The 16,943-nt window shown below is 27.2% G+C and overlaps 3 protein-coding genes across 6 annotated transcripts in view; 2 read left to right on the top strand and 1 right to left on the bottom strand.

The window, feature by feature from the left end:
- cpo (couch potato) overlaps window positions 1-12,072 on the top strand; it is a 75,967-nt gene extending 63,895 nt beyond the window's left edge. The window contains exon 12 of the mRNA XM_070647148.1: window positions 1,881-12,072. The gene's annotated coding sequence lies outside the window, so the exon portion shown is untranslated. The remainder of the gene's footprint in view (window positions 1-1,880) is intronic.
- An 861-nt stretch (window positions 12,073-12,933) lies between these two features.
- On the bottom strand, window positions 12,934-14,168 carry maf-S (MAF bZIP transcription factor K). 4 transcript variants are annotated; one of them, XM_070647562.1, is made up of 5 exons: window positions 14,051-14,168; window positions 13,802-13,888; window positions 13,653-13,679; window positions 13,353-13,583; window positions 12,934-13,301 (listed from the first exon to the last, which is right to left on the bottom strand). In XM_070647562.1, the coding sequence occupies exons 2-5, from the start codon at window positions 13,841-13,843 to the stop codon at window positions 13,158-13,160; spliced, it is 444 nt and encodes a 147-aa protein (XP_070503663.1). In that variant the 5' UTR covers window positions 13,844-13,888; window positions 14,051-14,168; the 3' UTR covers window positions 12,934-13,157. The 4 variants fall into 4 exon arrangements, with proteins under 4 accessions (XP_070503663.1, XP_070503665.1, XP_070503666.1 ...); XM_070647564.1 differs by having other exon boundaries at window positions 13,362-13,583; XM_070647565.1 differs by lacking the exon at window positions 13,653-13,679.
- A 252-nt stretch (window positions 14,169-14,420) lies between these two features.
- Surf4 (Surfeit locus protein 4) lies at window positions 14,421-16,828 on the top strand. The gene is made up of 5 exons (XM_070647142.1): window positions 14,421-14,558; window positions 14,685-14,776; window positions 14,992-15,163; window positions 15,247-15,523; window positions 15,587-16,828. Exons 1-5 carry the CDS (start codon window positions 14,511-14,513, stop codon window positions 15,802-15,804), a joined length of 807 nt encoding a protein of 268 aa, XP_070503243.1. The 5' UTR covers window positions 14,421-14,510; the 3' UTR covers window positions 15,805-16,828.
- Window positions 16,829-16,943: the final 115 nt, after the last annotated feature.

Raw genomic sequence — 16,943 nt, 5'->3', positions numbered from 1 at the left:
TAGAGGAAATTTATGCTCGAGTGAGGAAAGAAAAAGTTTTTTTTTCAATTGTTGTTACTTTACTGTTAAGCAAGAGAGAGTTAGAGATATTATGATTAACACCAAGAGGAGTCATAGATATCAAAATGCTTTTATTTAACAATCCTTTACTAGGGTAAAGAATATAATTTTTGTGGTAATTCCATTCTTCAAGACTTTAAAAGTTCATAACTTTTCACGCGTTAATTCTTTTAGAATAATTTCTTCGGCAAAATATCCAGGAAACAAGGAAGTTTATTACAAGCCAATCAAAGTTTATCGTAAAATAACAGTTTTCGTGAAAAACTGATTTTATTAGTGAATTTAATTTTTATGGTATGAAATATAATTTTTGTGGTAAAAAAATCTAATTTTTGTGGTAATAATAAATTAAGGATTTCTAGCTTAATTATTCAAGAAGATTACCTAAATTTATTATCAGACTTATATTCAACTTATTTGAGTTCAATTTAAGTCTGGAAAGTACGTGGAAAATGATAAATTAACTAAAAAATATTTGAAAAAAATTTAACGAATTTTTAAATTTTAAATAAGATAGGGGAGCATCAACCTTAGGGAAAAATCAACCAAAAAATCTCTTAGAAAAAATACCACAAAAATTATATTTTTTTACCACAAAAATTATATTCAATGTTTACATATTTTAAATGTGTTTTTTTAGTTAAACTAATTAACTTTAACTGTTTAATACTAGTTAATGTGAAAATATATGGTTTGTTTTATCATTTTAGTTCACTTCCTTAAAGAATCAGTGATAAATCCTTAAGAAAATGTTTAATTGAAAATTGTAGTAAAAACTTGAATTTTTAAGGTAAATTTTTGAATCATAAAAACTTAGTTATAGCATAGTAACAGCTTCAAAAAACTAAACATATATCATTTTTATAGCATTCTTTCATAATTTTTTTACCTTTCTGGATGTTAAAAGCATTGTAAAATAGATATTTCAAAAAAATGTCAATACCACAAAAATTAGATTACCACAAAAATTATATTCTTTACCCTATTTGTGAAATCTATTTTTCGCACATAAATTTTTATGTGTAATAATCACATCGTAGAGACGAGAAAAGTTTTCTGAAAAAGAAATTTATCATAAGCGTGCTGATGCATTTATGCCATAAATTTTTTCGCACATGTTACCCAACCTCACTCTTATATATTTTTATGTATAATCTGCTATTTGAAAAATAGGATAGGACAATTTGTGCAGGAATACCGTTAGATGAATTATTTATTTGATTTTTTGTTGAATGGTGGCTGGCCAAAGATTTTAAAATTGCGAAATTCACGAATCTCTAACAGACAATGAACATATTCGCCTAAGTAAGCGTCACATTAATCTAATTGAGCATATTCAATTGTGTGAGCATGCTCATGTAGCTTTTTGCTTACTGTTTACTTTAGAGAACGCTCTTTTCCTGCTAGGGATTATTTCCGTTCATTTTTTATCATGACCAAAAGACCATTCATGTACATACCTGGTATTCACAGTATTTTTAATGCTTCCAATATTACTTACAAATTTTATGGCACTCGTTATCCCCATCGAAATATATAAAATAAATTTAACATCCACTTATTGCAACATACATGAACCAAAAAAGTTAAATAAATTTTATTGGAATTGCATGAGGATTATTAATAATATTGCTATAAGTTCAGGTCATTCCAACATTTTCTCTCTATCTTTCACTTTTCTTGAAAAATAAAATTATTATTAAAAAACATCCAAAAATATAAATTTGCAATATAAAAAGCAGCATAAACGATTTAACTAATAAAATATTTGTTTTTTTTTCTCCCTCTTGCAACCCCTTAAAATGGGTTAAATTTTACAGAGGCGCTGGAGTTGAACGTACATCACTCGATCAACATTTGACCAAAAAAAGCGAAAGGGATCTGGGAAACTTTTTAATGGCATCGACTTGACCACATCATAATCATAATACAACCAAGTACAACAAACATCAACATAACGGTTATCATCATTGGATGAATATACATCATAATAATAAAAAATATCAAAATTATTTAGCGATAAATTTTCCTACGGAGTGCAGATACATTTTGGGGAAGTAGAACATTTAATTTTTTTAGTCCTTTTCTTTACGATTAAAAAATTTTCAAATTTATTATATGATAAATTTTAAATGCAATTTTAAAAGGAATGACAAAAAATGTGAAAAAAATTATCAAATGAATTAACTTAACTAAAACTAACAATGATTCAATGGAAATTTTCAATCAAATACATATCAGCATTGTGCTTAGAAAATTTTCGTAAAATTATATGAAAAATTTTCTAGTTTATTTTCAAAGAACTAAGAAAACTATTAAGTATATAAGGAAACTATGAGATGAGTCTCGCATTTTTTTCTGATGGAAATGAAAAATGATAAAAATGAATTAAAATCATATTATATTATATTAAATTATATATATTAGAGTAATGTTCTAAGTGAAGAAAAGATATAAAAACTATATAAATTGTCTTATGTGACATTTGGGATTTATGGTCTCGCTAGAGGGAATTATTATGATAAAAGTTTTTCCTGTCTTTTCCTTTTTTTCTCATTCTAATCTAAAAATTATTGATCCTTTATTTTATACCTATGTATAATGCGGTTTTTTGTTCGTTTTTGTTTCTCTCTATCTTTGTTAAATTAAAGGAAGTTTTGTTTAGCATGGTGTGGACATTTTGAAATTTTAAAATTTCTCATTCAGGGTTAATTGTGAAGATAAGTTTGGAATTTATTTATCTACTAATTTTTAACTGACATTTATGGTCATTTCAATCTGAAAGTTTGCAATTTAATGTCCAAACTCTTGCCTTTCTCCACATAAACAAGAGATTATTTCAATAATATCCGAACGGTACATATTTATGTTGATACTACAGCCACGTGGTGCCAACATTCAATATGTACCGTTTGGATGAAATAATCAAAACATAAAGCAAATCAATCAACATAATTTAGAGTTCAAAAAATCACCGCAGTCACTTTCAACGATTTCCACACCATGCCCTTGTTCCTACATATATTTGTTTTTATAGAACAAAGAATTTTTCGAGCTATATGAAAAAAGAATGAAACTTAATTACTGTCGAGCTCGACATGTCCTCAGCAATTTTCATTCGGTAAAGTTGCGATGGCAAGTCATAATTACCTTTTAATAATTATACTTACTGAATAATGCTTACTTTTTACCATAATGTGCCCTATAAAAGTATGAGAATAACCAATTTTACAAAAAAAATTATATAAATTAAAATGAATGAATAAATTTTTCCTATGAAATGGGTGGAATGGATAAAAAAAAGGGAAGTTTTATGGGGTATCAGTATAAAAGGGTTTAAAAAGGAATGGTGCGGAACTGAAAGGAGTTACATCGAAGAATAATTAATAATTTTCCTCATTCCATACAAATGTAATATGCCAATATTGACTCGTCTCGAAAGGAAATTTTCCTCATTGTCATCGTTTACCATTAGTTCACAGACAAGAAATTATTCAACATGGTTGTAACAATTAACGATGATATTGAGAAAATGAAAATCCTTTCATTGTTATTAAGATAATGGAATTAATATCATTCAAAGACATTTGCAATTAAGTACGGTGGATTTAAATGAATTTCTTACAAACGAAGTGATGACTTACTTGTCAAGGATAATGTAGCATTTCTTACGAAGTAAATCTCAATAGTTTTACATGACAACAATGGAAATAATTTTAATTTGTCTGATAGTCCATATTTCAAAGAATTTTAAGAATCGTTAAGCTTTAAAATTCATTCTGATTAGCTTGAAACATCCAAAATTAAACTTTGTCAATTTAAAAGGAACGAAAAAACTTTTTTTTGACTCAAAAAAAAATGTTTGTTCCTGCTTAGCATTCTTAAACATTTTTGTGAAAACAGAAGGAATCCTTTCGAGACAAGTTATATCTAAACATAAAAAATGAAATGTAAAAACTTTCGTATACGTATGGCATATTTCAATAAAAAAGCTCTGACATAAATGTCAGATATCATGATTGAAAACTAGAGGAGGAACACCAAAAATCATATAGGAATAAAAAAGTAGTGATTGAATATGGAATCATATTATCGATTGAGGAAAAAAATTAATGTAATAAACATCATAGAATAAAATAAAAAACTCACCGTACGCCTCCCACCAACGAATTTTTCCCATAAAATATATCTGAATCAAGTCATGACAAAAGTACATAGTTTATGAAATGATGAAAAATTCAATGTTGTTACATGAAACACAAGGAAAAATAAAAAAAGAAGAATATAAAAAATAATAAGAAAAAGAATTATTATGAATGATAATAATTGATAAATTTGTTTGATGTTAATATAAATACAATATGAGCAATATAGTAGCAATTAATTGATAAATTCGTTTTGATATTTTTATTCGAAATAATAAGATTAATTGATTAAAATATTGCGGCGCGTACGCATCAAATTCTTTATTCTCTTTTTCCCCATTTTTGTTTTACCTTTTTAGTTTGTTCTTGCCTTTCCAAGCCCCATAAATTACAATAACTCATACAATACATATGATGATGATGATAATAACGAACAAATCGATCAATGTTGATTAAAGTAATTCAAATATTGACAACAATATGAAAGAATTTTTCTTTTTTTTTCAATTTTGATAATTAAAAAAGAATATTTGGAAAATTAGTGGATAAATGAAACATTTTTGTCTGATTAAGCATGCTTCTCATTCCGCTTGATTTTCCAAAATCTACAAATAATCCAAAGAAAAATTAATTCATCAAAAATTGCGACAAATTAAAATTATCAATTTCAATTATAATTTACATTTCCATAATAACTTCTAGAAATTCAGCAATATCGTTTCCGCAATTAAACTAATACTTACAACAATATTTACATACTTATAAAAACAATATCGATGACAGTAAAGTTAAATAAGCAAATATGCGAAAATTAAAAAAAAAATCAATATACGGTGGATCCCAAAAAATATATTTCTACATGCTCTACGATCAGAAAGGATATATATGAATATGTAAATTGCCTCCCGAAAGAAATGATAAATAATATTATAGTTTATAATAAATCAACCAATTATGTTGTTGCTCTTGGTCAAATAGTTAAATGCGCTGGGAAAATTACATCTTTTATGATAAAAAAATGATGATGGAGATGATACATTATATAAAGTATATCGTTTTTCAGTAACTAAGGAAAATAAGTAATGAAAACAAAAAAACAAAAAAGTGATGTAAATTTAGTGAATAATTAACTAATTAATATTTAAAAAAATTATGATGATACAAAACAAGAAAAAAATTATTATATGAGGATATATTAATCAATTTACGATATAACTTTTTATATTAGAATGATAAATAATTAATTTTTCATATTTTTCCTTTTTCCCTTGTTCCCCTCCCTTTTGTCATTCTATATTATTTTTTAAATCTTAATTAAATTAATTTGGCAAGGTAGAAGACGAGATATGGACTTATTTTGAGGATATGACGAAATATTTAGACCAATTGATTACAAAACGATATCAATTAAATTTCAATAAGATTGAAGTTAGGTATTAAATATTACCAACGAATACCACACAATTTATGTGATTAATTACAATTAAAGTAATGTATTCTAAGAAAATAGCCCACACATGAACTTCAATCGCGTTAAAAATCAATAGCCTAAAATGCTTTGATACCATGGAGATTCAAAATTATTGTTGACACAATTCAGTCACTAAATGCTCAATGGAACATATACGTCAGATGTCAAGAATGTGAAAATTAAATTAAATTACGTTTGCACCTCCTATCATATTAAATGAATTATTCAATTCATTTATCAAACTTCTAACTTAATCGCTTCAATTAAATTGTGAAATTTAATTAAATTCTGATCTATAACTTTATAAATTTTAAATTCAATTACTCGAATTAAAAATCTGTGAGCGAAAGTTAATTTAAAGTTGCCAAGTTCACAAATAAAATTGAAATATTTTCCAAGAAATAAGGTTAAGATTTTTAATCTGATTCTTCAAACTCAAACCAGATAAATAGATTTAATGTAAGGCTCATAGAAACAATCGTTGATCAAATTTTCACATGTTCCATAGAATCATCTCATATTTCAATTTAATGAAGATGTCCTTTAACATCTCATCAAAATGACGTTAACGTCCTACATTTCAATCTCTTCTTAAAAGGTTCTATTTATATTCTAAAAATATCCATATCTCGAAGTTGCCAGTGACAAAAGACGCGTCATTTGTTTCTCATTCAACAATATTAACACACTAATTAAATGAATGAAAAAAGGAAGGTATAATGAAGTAAGCTACGTGTAAGTTTATCAAAGGACTTATCCAACAGTGAGGCATAAATAATATTTTTTTTTGTTTTCTGTTACCAGAAGAAAAAATTTTTATTATATTTTTTACATTTTTTCCATTAAGGATTTCACGTTTTATGATAATGAAAAATAGTAATTAAATTATTGATTATTGAGCTCTCAAAAAAACCATTTTTTGTGCATGAAAAAGTCTTTTTATCTTCTTATGTCTTTCAATATAAAATGAATTATTATAAAAGACAAAAGAGAACCTACCAAACTACCAAAGTGCTTATTCTTATTAGATCTAAATAAATTTTAAAACAAAACAAAAAATAAAAAACATTTTTTATGTGAAAAATAAATTTTTAAAACTTTGAGACGAAGAAGAAATGAAAAAAAAAGTAATTTAATGAATTTTGAGGAATATAAATAGCTGAATGTTGTCCAGTTTTTGCTTACTTGTATTTATGGTCTGTGTTGTCTAAACTATATGCCGCGGCACACTATTGTTTGTTGCCATGTACCGTATTTCGGTCGTGACTTACCACCAATATGTGCCAAGGTGCAAGAAAAGTTTAGACAACACTGTGTTAATAGCTCATTAAAACTGAAATAATTTTAGTCACTGTCTGTTAACTACGTTCAATAATCAGAATAACTACCATATTTAAAAATCTTCTTGATTTTCCAATTAAATTGCTACGAACCATAAATGTCACATAAACGTGAATGTATGGAATAATTGACATGTGAATGTTAATTAATCGTCAGCAAAGTTTTAAGTAGTTAATATGTGACTGTGAATAACATAATTGGAGCATTTCCATTGTAATATTTATGTGATTATATTAAGTCCCAAGATACTGTATGTACTTTAATATGTTTTCATGGAAACTTGGATGTGAATGGTATGTGGTTCATGGTATTTCCAAAAAAATGTGGCACAGCACTTGTATGCCTGAAGCTTTTAATACATCTTAACAGAAAATGAGCATGCTCATGAGCACGCTCATAGTCTATTAAGAAACCAAAATCCATTAATTTAAAGTACTAAAAAAATTCTCTCGAGAAGTCCTCTAAGCATAAATCAATCAATGAAGCAAAAAATCGACAACACTCTATCAATTTACAGTCCCTCGGATATGATATATATATAGATATATAAAAAACATTTTGAAATGACCATTTTTGTATTTTATTTGAAGACAAAATAAGCCAAAGCTTAAATTTAAAATGATAATTTTATTATTTTTACTTTTATTAATTTTTTTTGTATTAGTTTAAATTTTTTTTATAAATGCGACAAATTGCGCTAAATGTTCTTCATTATCTGTGAGAAAAATAAACCATGAATCGTATAATAAATATTTTAATTAAGTTGAGATGAATTAAAATTAAACCAAATCAATGTTAAAGTTTGTCATCGGAGAATTTTCACCATCAATTTTCTGCCGATGGCATTGATTTTATGGTTCAAAAAGACAAGCAATTATAATATTTAAGTTCTTTATTATGTCTATGATTAAAATTTTTAATGAATTAATTAAATTAATAACAATATCATTTACATACGTTCATTTTACTGCAAGCATAATTTATTAACTGAATTTTTTGGTTTTTAATTCTCGTTTACAACACGAAGTAATTTATTGTACTGTTGAATCTCATATCGAGTGGATGCATATTTGGGAGAATGAAACCCGATCGGCACAAATTATTCATGGTTGCCAAGTGGCTGCCATATGACGTCTAAGAGGAAATTTTCATGTCATATGTCATGTCACCACTTGGATGTCAGGTGGCCTCTTTCTAGCTGCCATCATAAACTTGCACTGATCGGGAAAATGTAATTTTTTGAATTCGGGTTTAAGAACTTTATTCAAAATTTACAACAAAAGCGACACCATCATTGGAAAAAAAATCTCTATAATCCCATCCACTTAATAGAGCTTCAACAAATTAAAAAAATTTACCTTTAAATTATTTTTCGCATTAATTGTTTGTTAATTTATTAATAATATTATTTTTGATATTAACAACACCAACAACAACATTTCATGATTATCAATTAGGCAGAAAAGAATCGTAATATGTAATTAATAAACATATATGTTATAAATTATGGTAAAAAATGATTTAATTTATTATGATTTTTTTGCTTGTAATTTATAATCTCCCATTAAATTACATTATAGCAATTAAAAATTGATAACTTATAATATATCATTCGTGTGTGTACGTTTGTGTGTGTGTGTGAAAATCATAATGTAGATTTATGTGGAAAATTCTTTATCTGAAATGAGTTAGTAGGTGATTTAGGCGAAGCTTCACACATAAGATAGCTTGAAAAAACAGGAAACAAGTGAAATGATAAATTACTAAAACTGATTAAATCACAAAACTCTGAAGAAAAAAAAAATTGAGTCCGAAGTGATATTTTTGTTTGTGTGTGGATTTGTGATGAAAAGAGTAGCTCCTCACGGGAGCTCTTCATCCTTATAAATACAACCGAAAAGCTTCATTCCCTTTCTAAAATTGTATCTCTCTCACTTACCCCCTCATTTCGAAAAAGAATACTCTACTGTGTGCTTTATAAACAACAAGAAGAACAAGTTATGTATCTTGGTATATGAGATAGAAAAGGAGAATGTCGAAAAGATACCAGGCAAGCTATGTAACAAATATAATTTAAATTCAAATCGTTCCCTGTGCATAATCAACATTCTAACGATTCCATATAAACCAAGATACATATTTAATCTTTTCATGGTGATTGAAAAAAATCAGTGTGGATAAGAACTACCTATAATAACTGTGAATATAAGCGGAGATGTTCTTTTTTATAAAGAAAAATTCACGTGTTTTTAGTGCAAAAAAATTTTCGAGGGGATTTTTTAAACATAATGAGGGAGGCGACTTATGGTGAGAAATCTAGCAAGGATCTGAATTAATATCATAGTATTGTAGTACTGACTAGTTACGATCAGAGCTCTAAGTCGACTTGAATTTTATATGCAGTCAAGTTGGCCTTTCTATACAAAATTCTAGTTGACTTTGAGCCCTGATTATGAACTGTATTTGTATTATTAACAAATTGATCCAATTTTTCACATTCGTCGAATTTTCTATCAGCATCTCCAACTATTGATCCGCTTCCACCACTTTTTTTTCCTCATAAATGAAAAGATTAAAGATGATAATGTAGATGATAAATTAAATGAAGATGATGAAAAAGAAAAAAAAAATTATTAAACATTCCGTCCAATTTTCAATGTGTAGTAAAATTAAAATTAAATTAATTAAAAAAAGTTTTAATAATAAACCTAAAAAATAATTGCTATTTATGAATTTATATTATTGTGGAAGAAGTGAAATTTTATTAAACTAAATTTTGATTTTTATGGCTGTAATGAGTGATTTGAAAATTTGAGCGAATTTTTAAGAATGTAAGTAAAATCACAGAAATTCTCAAAGATCGTTCAAAGATTCAAATCACTCAGCCATGTCTGTGACATCATCAATTTCCTATGTATTAAAAATATATCCGTACTTTTTTTATGTAATTTTTAACTTTTTAATTCTTGCCACCAAAGAGAGTCAAAAAAATCATTAAATAATTTATTTAATTGTGTGTTAATTGATGCCACACTCATGATGCTGCTCATAAAGATCAAATCAATTAATTAACAACATCATAATCATAATAATTAACATGATATACACAAACATTTTTAATTAATATAAATACAATTTTAAAACGTCAAAAAACATATCAAAAAAGAAGCTTTTCGTTCATTTTTTGGAGCTATAAAAATTTTAAAAAAATATTTTAATGAAAAAAAATTTTCGACTTTTTAATGAAATTAATTTCAAATTTACTTTTTCGAGGTGAAAGAATCATTAAAAAAATTAAAAATAGAAATAATAGAATCAGTTGTTAATGAACAAATTCGTAGTAAAACAATTAACTACTGATTGATAATGAAGATGATGTCTAAAGGTTGGAGGAAAATTCAAATACCTAATTTAAATTTTTTTCTCTCATTTTTAAAGTGTAGAAAGGGTTTTATTGGATGATAAAGACGATAATGCAAAGTATTTTCGATATGGGATAAAAGGTATTCAATTTTAAAGCTTGAAAGAAAGGAAAAAAAAGGTTTATAACCGTGCTTGTTGTGAGTAGGACTTGATTATGTTTCGATGGGGATATACAATATTTTATAATGAGCTGAATACATGTGATAGACAAAAATATATTATCTGTGCAAGAAGAGAAGGGAATTTTTTGATAATCCTTATCTCTACAGACAGAGTTGATGATTTTTTTTGGGATATGAAAATTTTTTTGAGGTTATATAAAAGATATTTTGACTGAATATTGAGTTTGAGATGACTAGATGACTAAACGTCAATTTCAGTTAAAATTTTGAAATTAAAATCTCAAAAAATTTAAAAGTTACCAACTCTGTTTCGGATGCTTATCCTTTTTCCAACAACAATACATAATATAAAAATACAACGATTATAAAATTTTAGCAATTTTTTTCTCGGAATTCTTCATTGCTTTTCTTATCAAAACAAAAAAAGAAATATTAAATAGAAGAAAGAAGTATCAAGTCCTTGAGAAATTGACAAATTGCTCTTGATTGACAAAAAAAAAAGTTTATAAGTAGCACAAAAAAGAAACGGAATAAGAATTCATCTTTTCGATAAACTCGTGGGAGTTTTAACACAAAAAGTACACAAAAAACCTTCTTTTTGATACAAGAAAATACAATTTTATGAAAATAAGCACAATAGAAATACGAAAGAAGAAAGAAGTCATTCAGAATCGAGAGCAATTATCAATTCAAACAAAAGGAAGAATTTTTTTACCCATGAAAAAAATATAAAACCAACAATCAGAGTAGCATGATGTCGCCGTTGTGGTTCGACATGAGCGTCCTTTATTCTTTGACTGGCACTAATGCTGCAATAAGGATTTGTTTAAATCTTTAAAGATAAATTATTCAAATTTTGAACAAAAACGAATTAAAGCAGCCAAATCTCAAAGATTCAGTCAAGCAAAAACATTCAGTTTCAAAGAATAAATTACACCTAACAAGAGAATAAATGAAAAAAAAGTTACACGATAGCCTGTAATTAAGAAAGGGAATATATACAATTGAATTAAAATGATAAATTAAATTAATCAAGCATTCTATTGAACGATAAGATATAGTAAATAAATAAATGGAAACAAGAAAAATAAATATTCGAAACATATCATTTCGGTGCCCGATGAAGTAAAAAATAATGAAACTTAAGGAAAAATAAAAAATAAACGATGAAAAACAAAAAAGAAGCATATTTTAAAACTAAATAAGTAATAAATGATGAGGAATCATGTAGAAGTATAGAAATTACCAATTTTTACTACAATCTATACATTATTTACGAGGAAATAATAATAATGGACTACATAAAATGAAATGAATTACAAAAAGCATAAGTTTTTATTGTCATATAAAAGAATGGATAATGAACTATAGAAACGTTTTTCTTAGATTTCAAAATAAATGAGATCCTTTAACCCGAAGAAAATAACAAAAGAATTAAGGAAGAAAACTATAATCATAATTAATTGTATTTACATTAATAATCCAATTAGATGAAGAATAAAACATGGAAATTTAGTGAAAATGAACACAAAATCTAGTTTATTTAATGATAATAGTTCAATTATGTTTAATTTCAGGAGTAATTTTACTTTTTTATTCTGTACATCAAGGTCATAAGGTTTGTAATTCTTTAAATGTGTGAAGTCTGCACGTGAAATCCGCTCTGCTCGAAACTCTTTTAGCCTTTCCTGATGCTTTTGATTGCTGCTGTGTTGCCAACACCATTTGTTTTCTTTGTGTGATCCTGTCCTATATTTGTATTTACTTGAATATGTTATTTTGGGAATCGCAATCAGACCCTTGCAGTATCAGCCGAGAGATATTTTTAAGTCTCCATCATTTGCTAAGTTTGTTGAAGGTTCAAAAATATCAATTGCTTTGAACAAGTGTCACTATGGATGATTAATTTAATTGTTCTTAGCAGAATAAATCCGAATTAGATCTCGGCTGTGAATAATTTAAAATCATACAACGGCAATTCAATTATGAATCTACCGTCTTCTTATTTATATTTAGCCATTTTCTATCCTTTTCCTTTATGTTTATCCTTTATTTTTCACTTAGATTTTTACTCGTTGAGTATTCTAATTCGACTGAATTTTTCTCTAAAAATCTCCTATTTTTAAAAACGAAAAAGTTCCCACACAAATTCCTGAAGCTCAAACTTTGAACTTCTTTTTTTGAATTTTGAACTTTCGTTACTTTTTAAATCCTTTTTGACCGTTTGTATCTCTTTCAATATACGGAACAAAGTGGAGCATTGTTTTTTTTGAAAAATCATCATAACTTCCTCCGTTGCATTAACGAAATTACGAGCTGTAATATCAATAAGTTTAAGTGTAGTGCATGACAAACTATAAGTTTAAAAATATTCGGTTAAAGCGAATACAATTTTATTATGATATTTCATTTGTCCTGCATAATCGTTTAAAATGTAATGGAATGTCATTTATTGTTTATATTAATATCATTATTATACTACATAGGTAATAAATTCACTGATATCCTTTTAATTTCCCTTAATCTATGATCTACTTGTAATGATGAAAAAAAAATGTATTGAGGTAAGTACAAGCTTGCATGTACAATAAAAATTTATAAATTCTCTAATTCAGGTGGTAATGATATTTTTTTATCATTTGCAAATTTTTTAAGTGCAGTGTATTTTGCTCGAATAACATCAATTTCTTCTCTAATGACCATATTATCATCGTTCATCGACTCTATATCTCTCCATTCCTAGAAATATGTATCAATAAAAATTTTCAAGTCCATAATAGAATAAATTACATTAACTACTTGTGTCTTCTCTGTTTCCAACTCATCCTTCTGTTCAATTCTTTTGATTCGACATGAAGCAGCATACCCACGATTTTTGAGCGTTCTTCGTCGCTGTTTCATTCGAACAATTTCATCTCGATTTAATCCTCTTAATTTTAGTGTTCTATTCAAGTCACGGACTGAAATAGATACCAATTCATCATCCGATATATCAGGAAACGGACATGGCGACAATGGTGCCTAAAATAAGATGAAAATAACAATTGTTAAATGGTAAATCATCGTTCTGTAAGCTTTTTGTTTAATTACTTGACTCCAGTGATTAGGTGGCACAAACTAGTTAAATAAATGAGATAGAATTTTTTTTTGTGGAATTGAGTGAGTAGGAATGAGATGAATTTTAAATATAGTGAATGTAAACAGTGCAACAAGTACTTGAAAAATGATTATAGACTTACCGCTGAACTTTTCCGTTCCCTTTTAATATCCGGATGTGGCATGTTGCCGTATGTGTAATCCAATGCTGCAGTCGTTATTTTATCCAACTAAAATATAAAATACAGATGCGCATAAAGAATAAAACAAGCTTAAAATCTGCAAGTCATTCTCGATCAATTATTTCCCAATGCCATTTTGAAAAAAGAACTGATTTTGATGCTTTTCTTGAATTTTCTATCATATTTTCACTTTATTCCAATATATTTTACCTTTATAAATTATTAGAAACTGGTTTTAAAGTTAATTAATGGCTCTACACCAACTTAAATATTTTTTTGGTGAAATTTCACTGATTTGTCTTCAAAACAACTTTTTACAATGTTTTACAATGTTATTGTAAATACGACTTGAATTTTTTAAATTCTACAAAACCGTTACAAACAATTTCGTTTTTAATCGTGATTGAAGTAAAAAATTTATATTTTAGTCATTTTAACTTTAAAATTATAATTAGTGATTTGCAACAAAAAATAATCTAATAAGCAGGTTAATAGTTTAACACAAAAAAAGAAAAACTTTTAGATCCAATAAAAAAAGTGACATAAATGCAGGAAAATCCAATTACTTTTGTCCCTTGAAGCAAATTATGTCATTTTTTGAAAGAAAATATCAACTTGAGTTTAAAGAATATTAAATCTAACAAAAAATTTAAAATAAATAAGGAATACAATGCCGAGCAATGAATTAATTTCAAAGTTAGAGGACGTGGCTGATCAGGTGAGATTGAAATTTTGTTAAATTCTACTGGATCTATGTGGAAATTTCCAAACATTAACTTCGATCTCCACATCATCAAAAAATTTCACTTTCTAAATACATAATAAATTGCATCTAATTTGGCAGGTTCAAAGAAAAGGCAAAAGAATTCTTCCAACAATAGCTCGTTTGTGCTTAATTGCTACATTTTTAGAAGATGGCATTCGAATGTGGGTCCAGTAAGTATTTTCATCTTATGCTTCGTTCTGTGCATATATGCTTATCAAAAAAGTATACGTACTTAATGAGAGATTGAAACATATCTGACAAATTGAGTTTGAGCTTATGATAAGCATTTATAGTTTAAAATCAGTTACTTTGACTTTTAGTCTAAGAATCTCAATAATTAATAAGAAGAAGAAAATTAATGTATTTATTTTCTATATGTTTTCAGATGGTACGAGCAGAGGGATTACATGAACATGAGTTGGGGATGTGGAACATTTTTAGCAACAGTATTTGTTTTTATCAATTTAGTTGGACAACTTGGAGGCGTTGTTATGGTTATTGCTCGTTTACGTGTGCCAATCGCTTGCGGAATGTTATTCTTTATTGTAATACTTCAGGTAAGGTCATTTAATTTACATTCAACGGCATTCAACAAGTGATAATGTCAATATTTATAATTTACGAATGGTTTTTTTTTTAGACTATCGCCTACTCAATTTTATGGGATCTACAATTCTTGCTTAGAAACTTGGCTCTTATTGGAGCTTTATTGTTGGTTCTTGCGGAATCAAGAAACGAAGCTCGATCATTATTTGCCGGTGTTCCAAGTCTCGGAGATAACAAACCAAAATCATTTATGCAGCTTGCTGGACGAATCTTACTTGCTTTCATGTTCATCACATTGATTAGATTCGAGCTCAGTTTCATGCAAATCGTTCAAGACATCGTTGGATCCATCTTGATGGTTCTTGTTGTTGGTATGTATTCAATCACTTAAAGATAATTTGAATGACATTGACAATTTTGTTTTTTCCTTATAGTTGGTTACAAGACAAAGTTATCGGCTTTAATCTTAGTTGCTCTCTTAACAGTCCTCAATCTCTACCACAATTGCTGGTGGACAATTCCATCATACAAGCCATTGAGAGACTTCCTCAAGTACGATTTCTTCCAAACACTCTCCGTAATCGGTGGTCTCCTAATGATTGTCAATTTGGGACCTGGTGGTGTTTCCATGGATGAGCATAAGAAGAAATAATTTAATTGTGACGAATATCAATAGACAGAATTCAAAATGCTCCTTTATAGATTATGTTATGTACTTCTTTAATTTCTACCAACCACCATATTTCTTCTCTTTAAATTAGAGAGCATTTCGATGCTGCTTTTTATAATTTTTATTTTTGGTTCTTGTATTCTCAAATTGGGCTTCTATTTTTATTCGTTTTTAAGTTTCCAAAAATTTTTAACATAATTCTTGACGAGAATTCAACAAAATGTTTAGATGTCAAGACTAGTTGATTAGATTTCTTTTTGGTGTCATTTTTAAAGCTCTTTATTATTGTGGATACCATTCGATTGTTTGCATGTGATATTCACTAAATGTTAAAAATTGCTCAATTTCTGTTCTTTGTGCAGTAATGAATATGATAGATCCAAATTATCTAAATTCTCAGGACTATTCGCTGTTAAAGCTTATTTCTTTTCAAAAAAATCCGTCAAATTTTAAGAATAGTTGTGCAAGCTTATATCCATAGTATTTCAATAAGCAAGAATTTGATACCATCAAGAAACCACCAACTACCTCTGCAAGAATTCATACACCAACATATTTTTTATTTCTTTTTGTTATGGGATTAAAAGAACTATAATATTTTTTGTTAGATATTTTTCAATATTTTTTAATGATGATCAAAACGAATGACAGGAGTTGTAAAAGTGATTATACCGTGCAGTTAAAGACATAATATTAAAAATTATTTTTGCACAAAATGAAATCTTTTCAGTAGTTTGTAAATAAATATATTCCTTGAATTAAACAAACAATAAATTTACATGCATCAACAGGAAATTTTATAATCAACAGAACATAATAATTCACATAATCCTCAATATTACAATTTCTTTGTGTAATTTCCTTTCTAATAGAAATTCTGTGTAAGATATGTGAGAATGGATTCTTAAAAATTGAATGATTCAGTAAGGATAAACAATAATAACACTAACTAAAAATTCCACTTAAAAATGAGAGAAATTTATTTAATAAAATTTTTTGTAAAGAACCTGTATTGCCTGATTATCCATCAACGCTCATCTTATTTTCAGTTCATAAAATGTCTTAAATCCGATCCAAATGAACTAAATTCATATCTCAACACACTTGTGCTTGAAAACCAT

The sequence above is a fragment of the Chironomus tepperi genome, unplaced genomic scaffold, assembly GCF_022539635.2.
Source record: "Chironomus tepperi strain 1889 unplaced genomic scaffold, CSIRO-AGI_Ctep_v1 contig_376, whole genome shotgun sequence".
NCBI lineage: Eukaryota > Metazoa > Arthropoda > Insecta > Diptera > Chironomidae > Chironomus > Chironomus tepperi.
The sequence above is the reverse complement of the archived record's forward strand: the minus strand, read 5'-3'. Positions and strand labels throughout refer to the sequence as shown.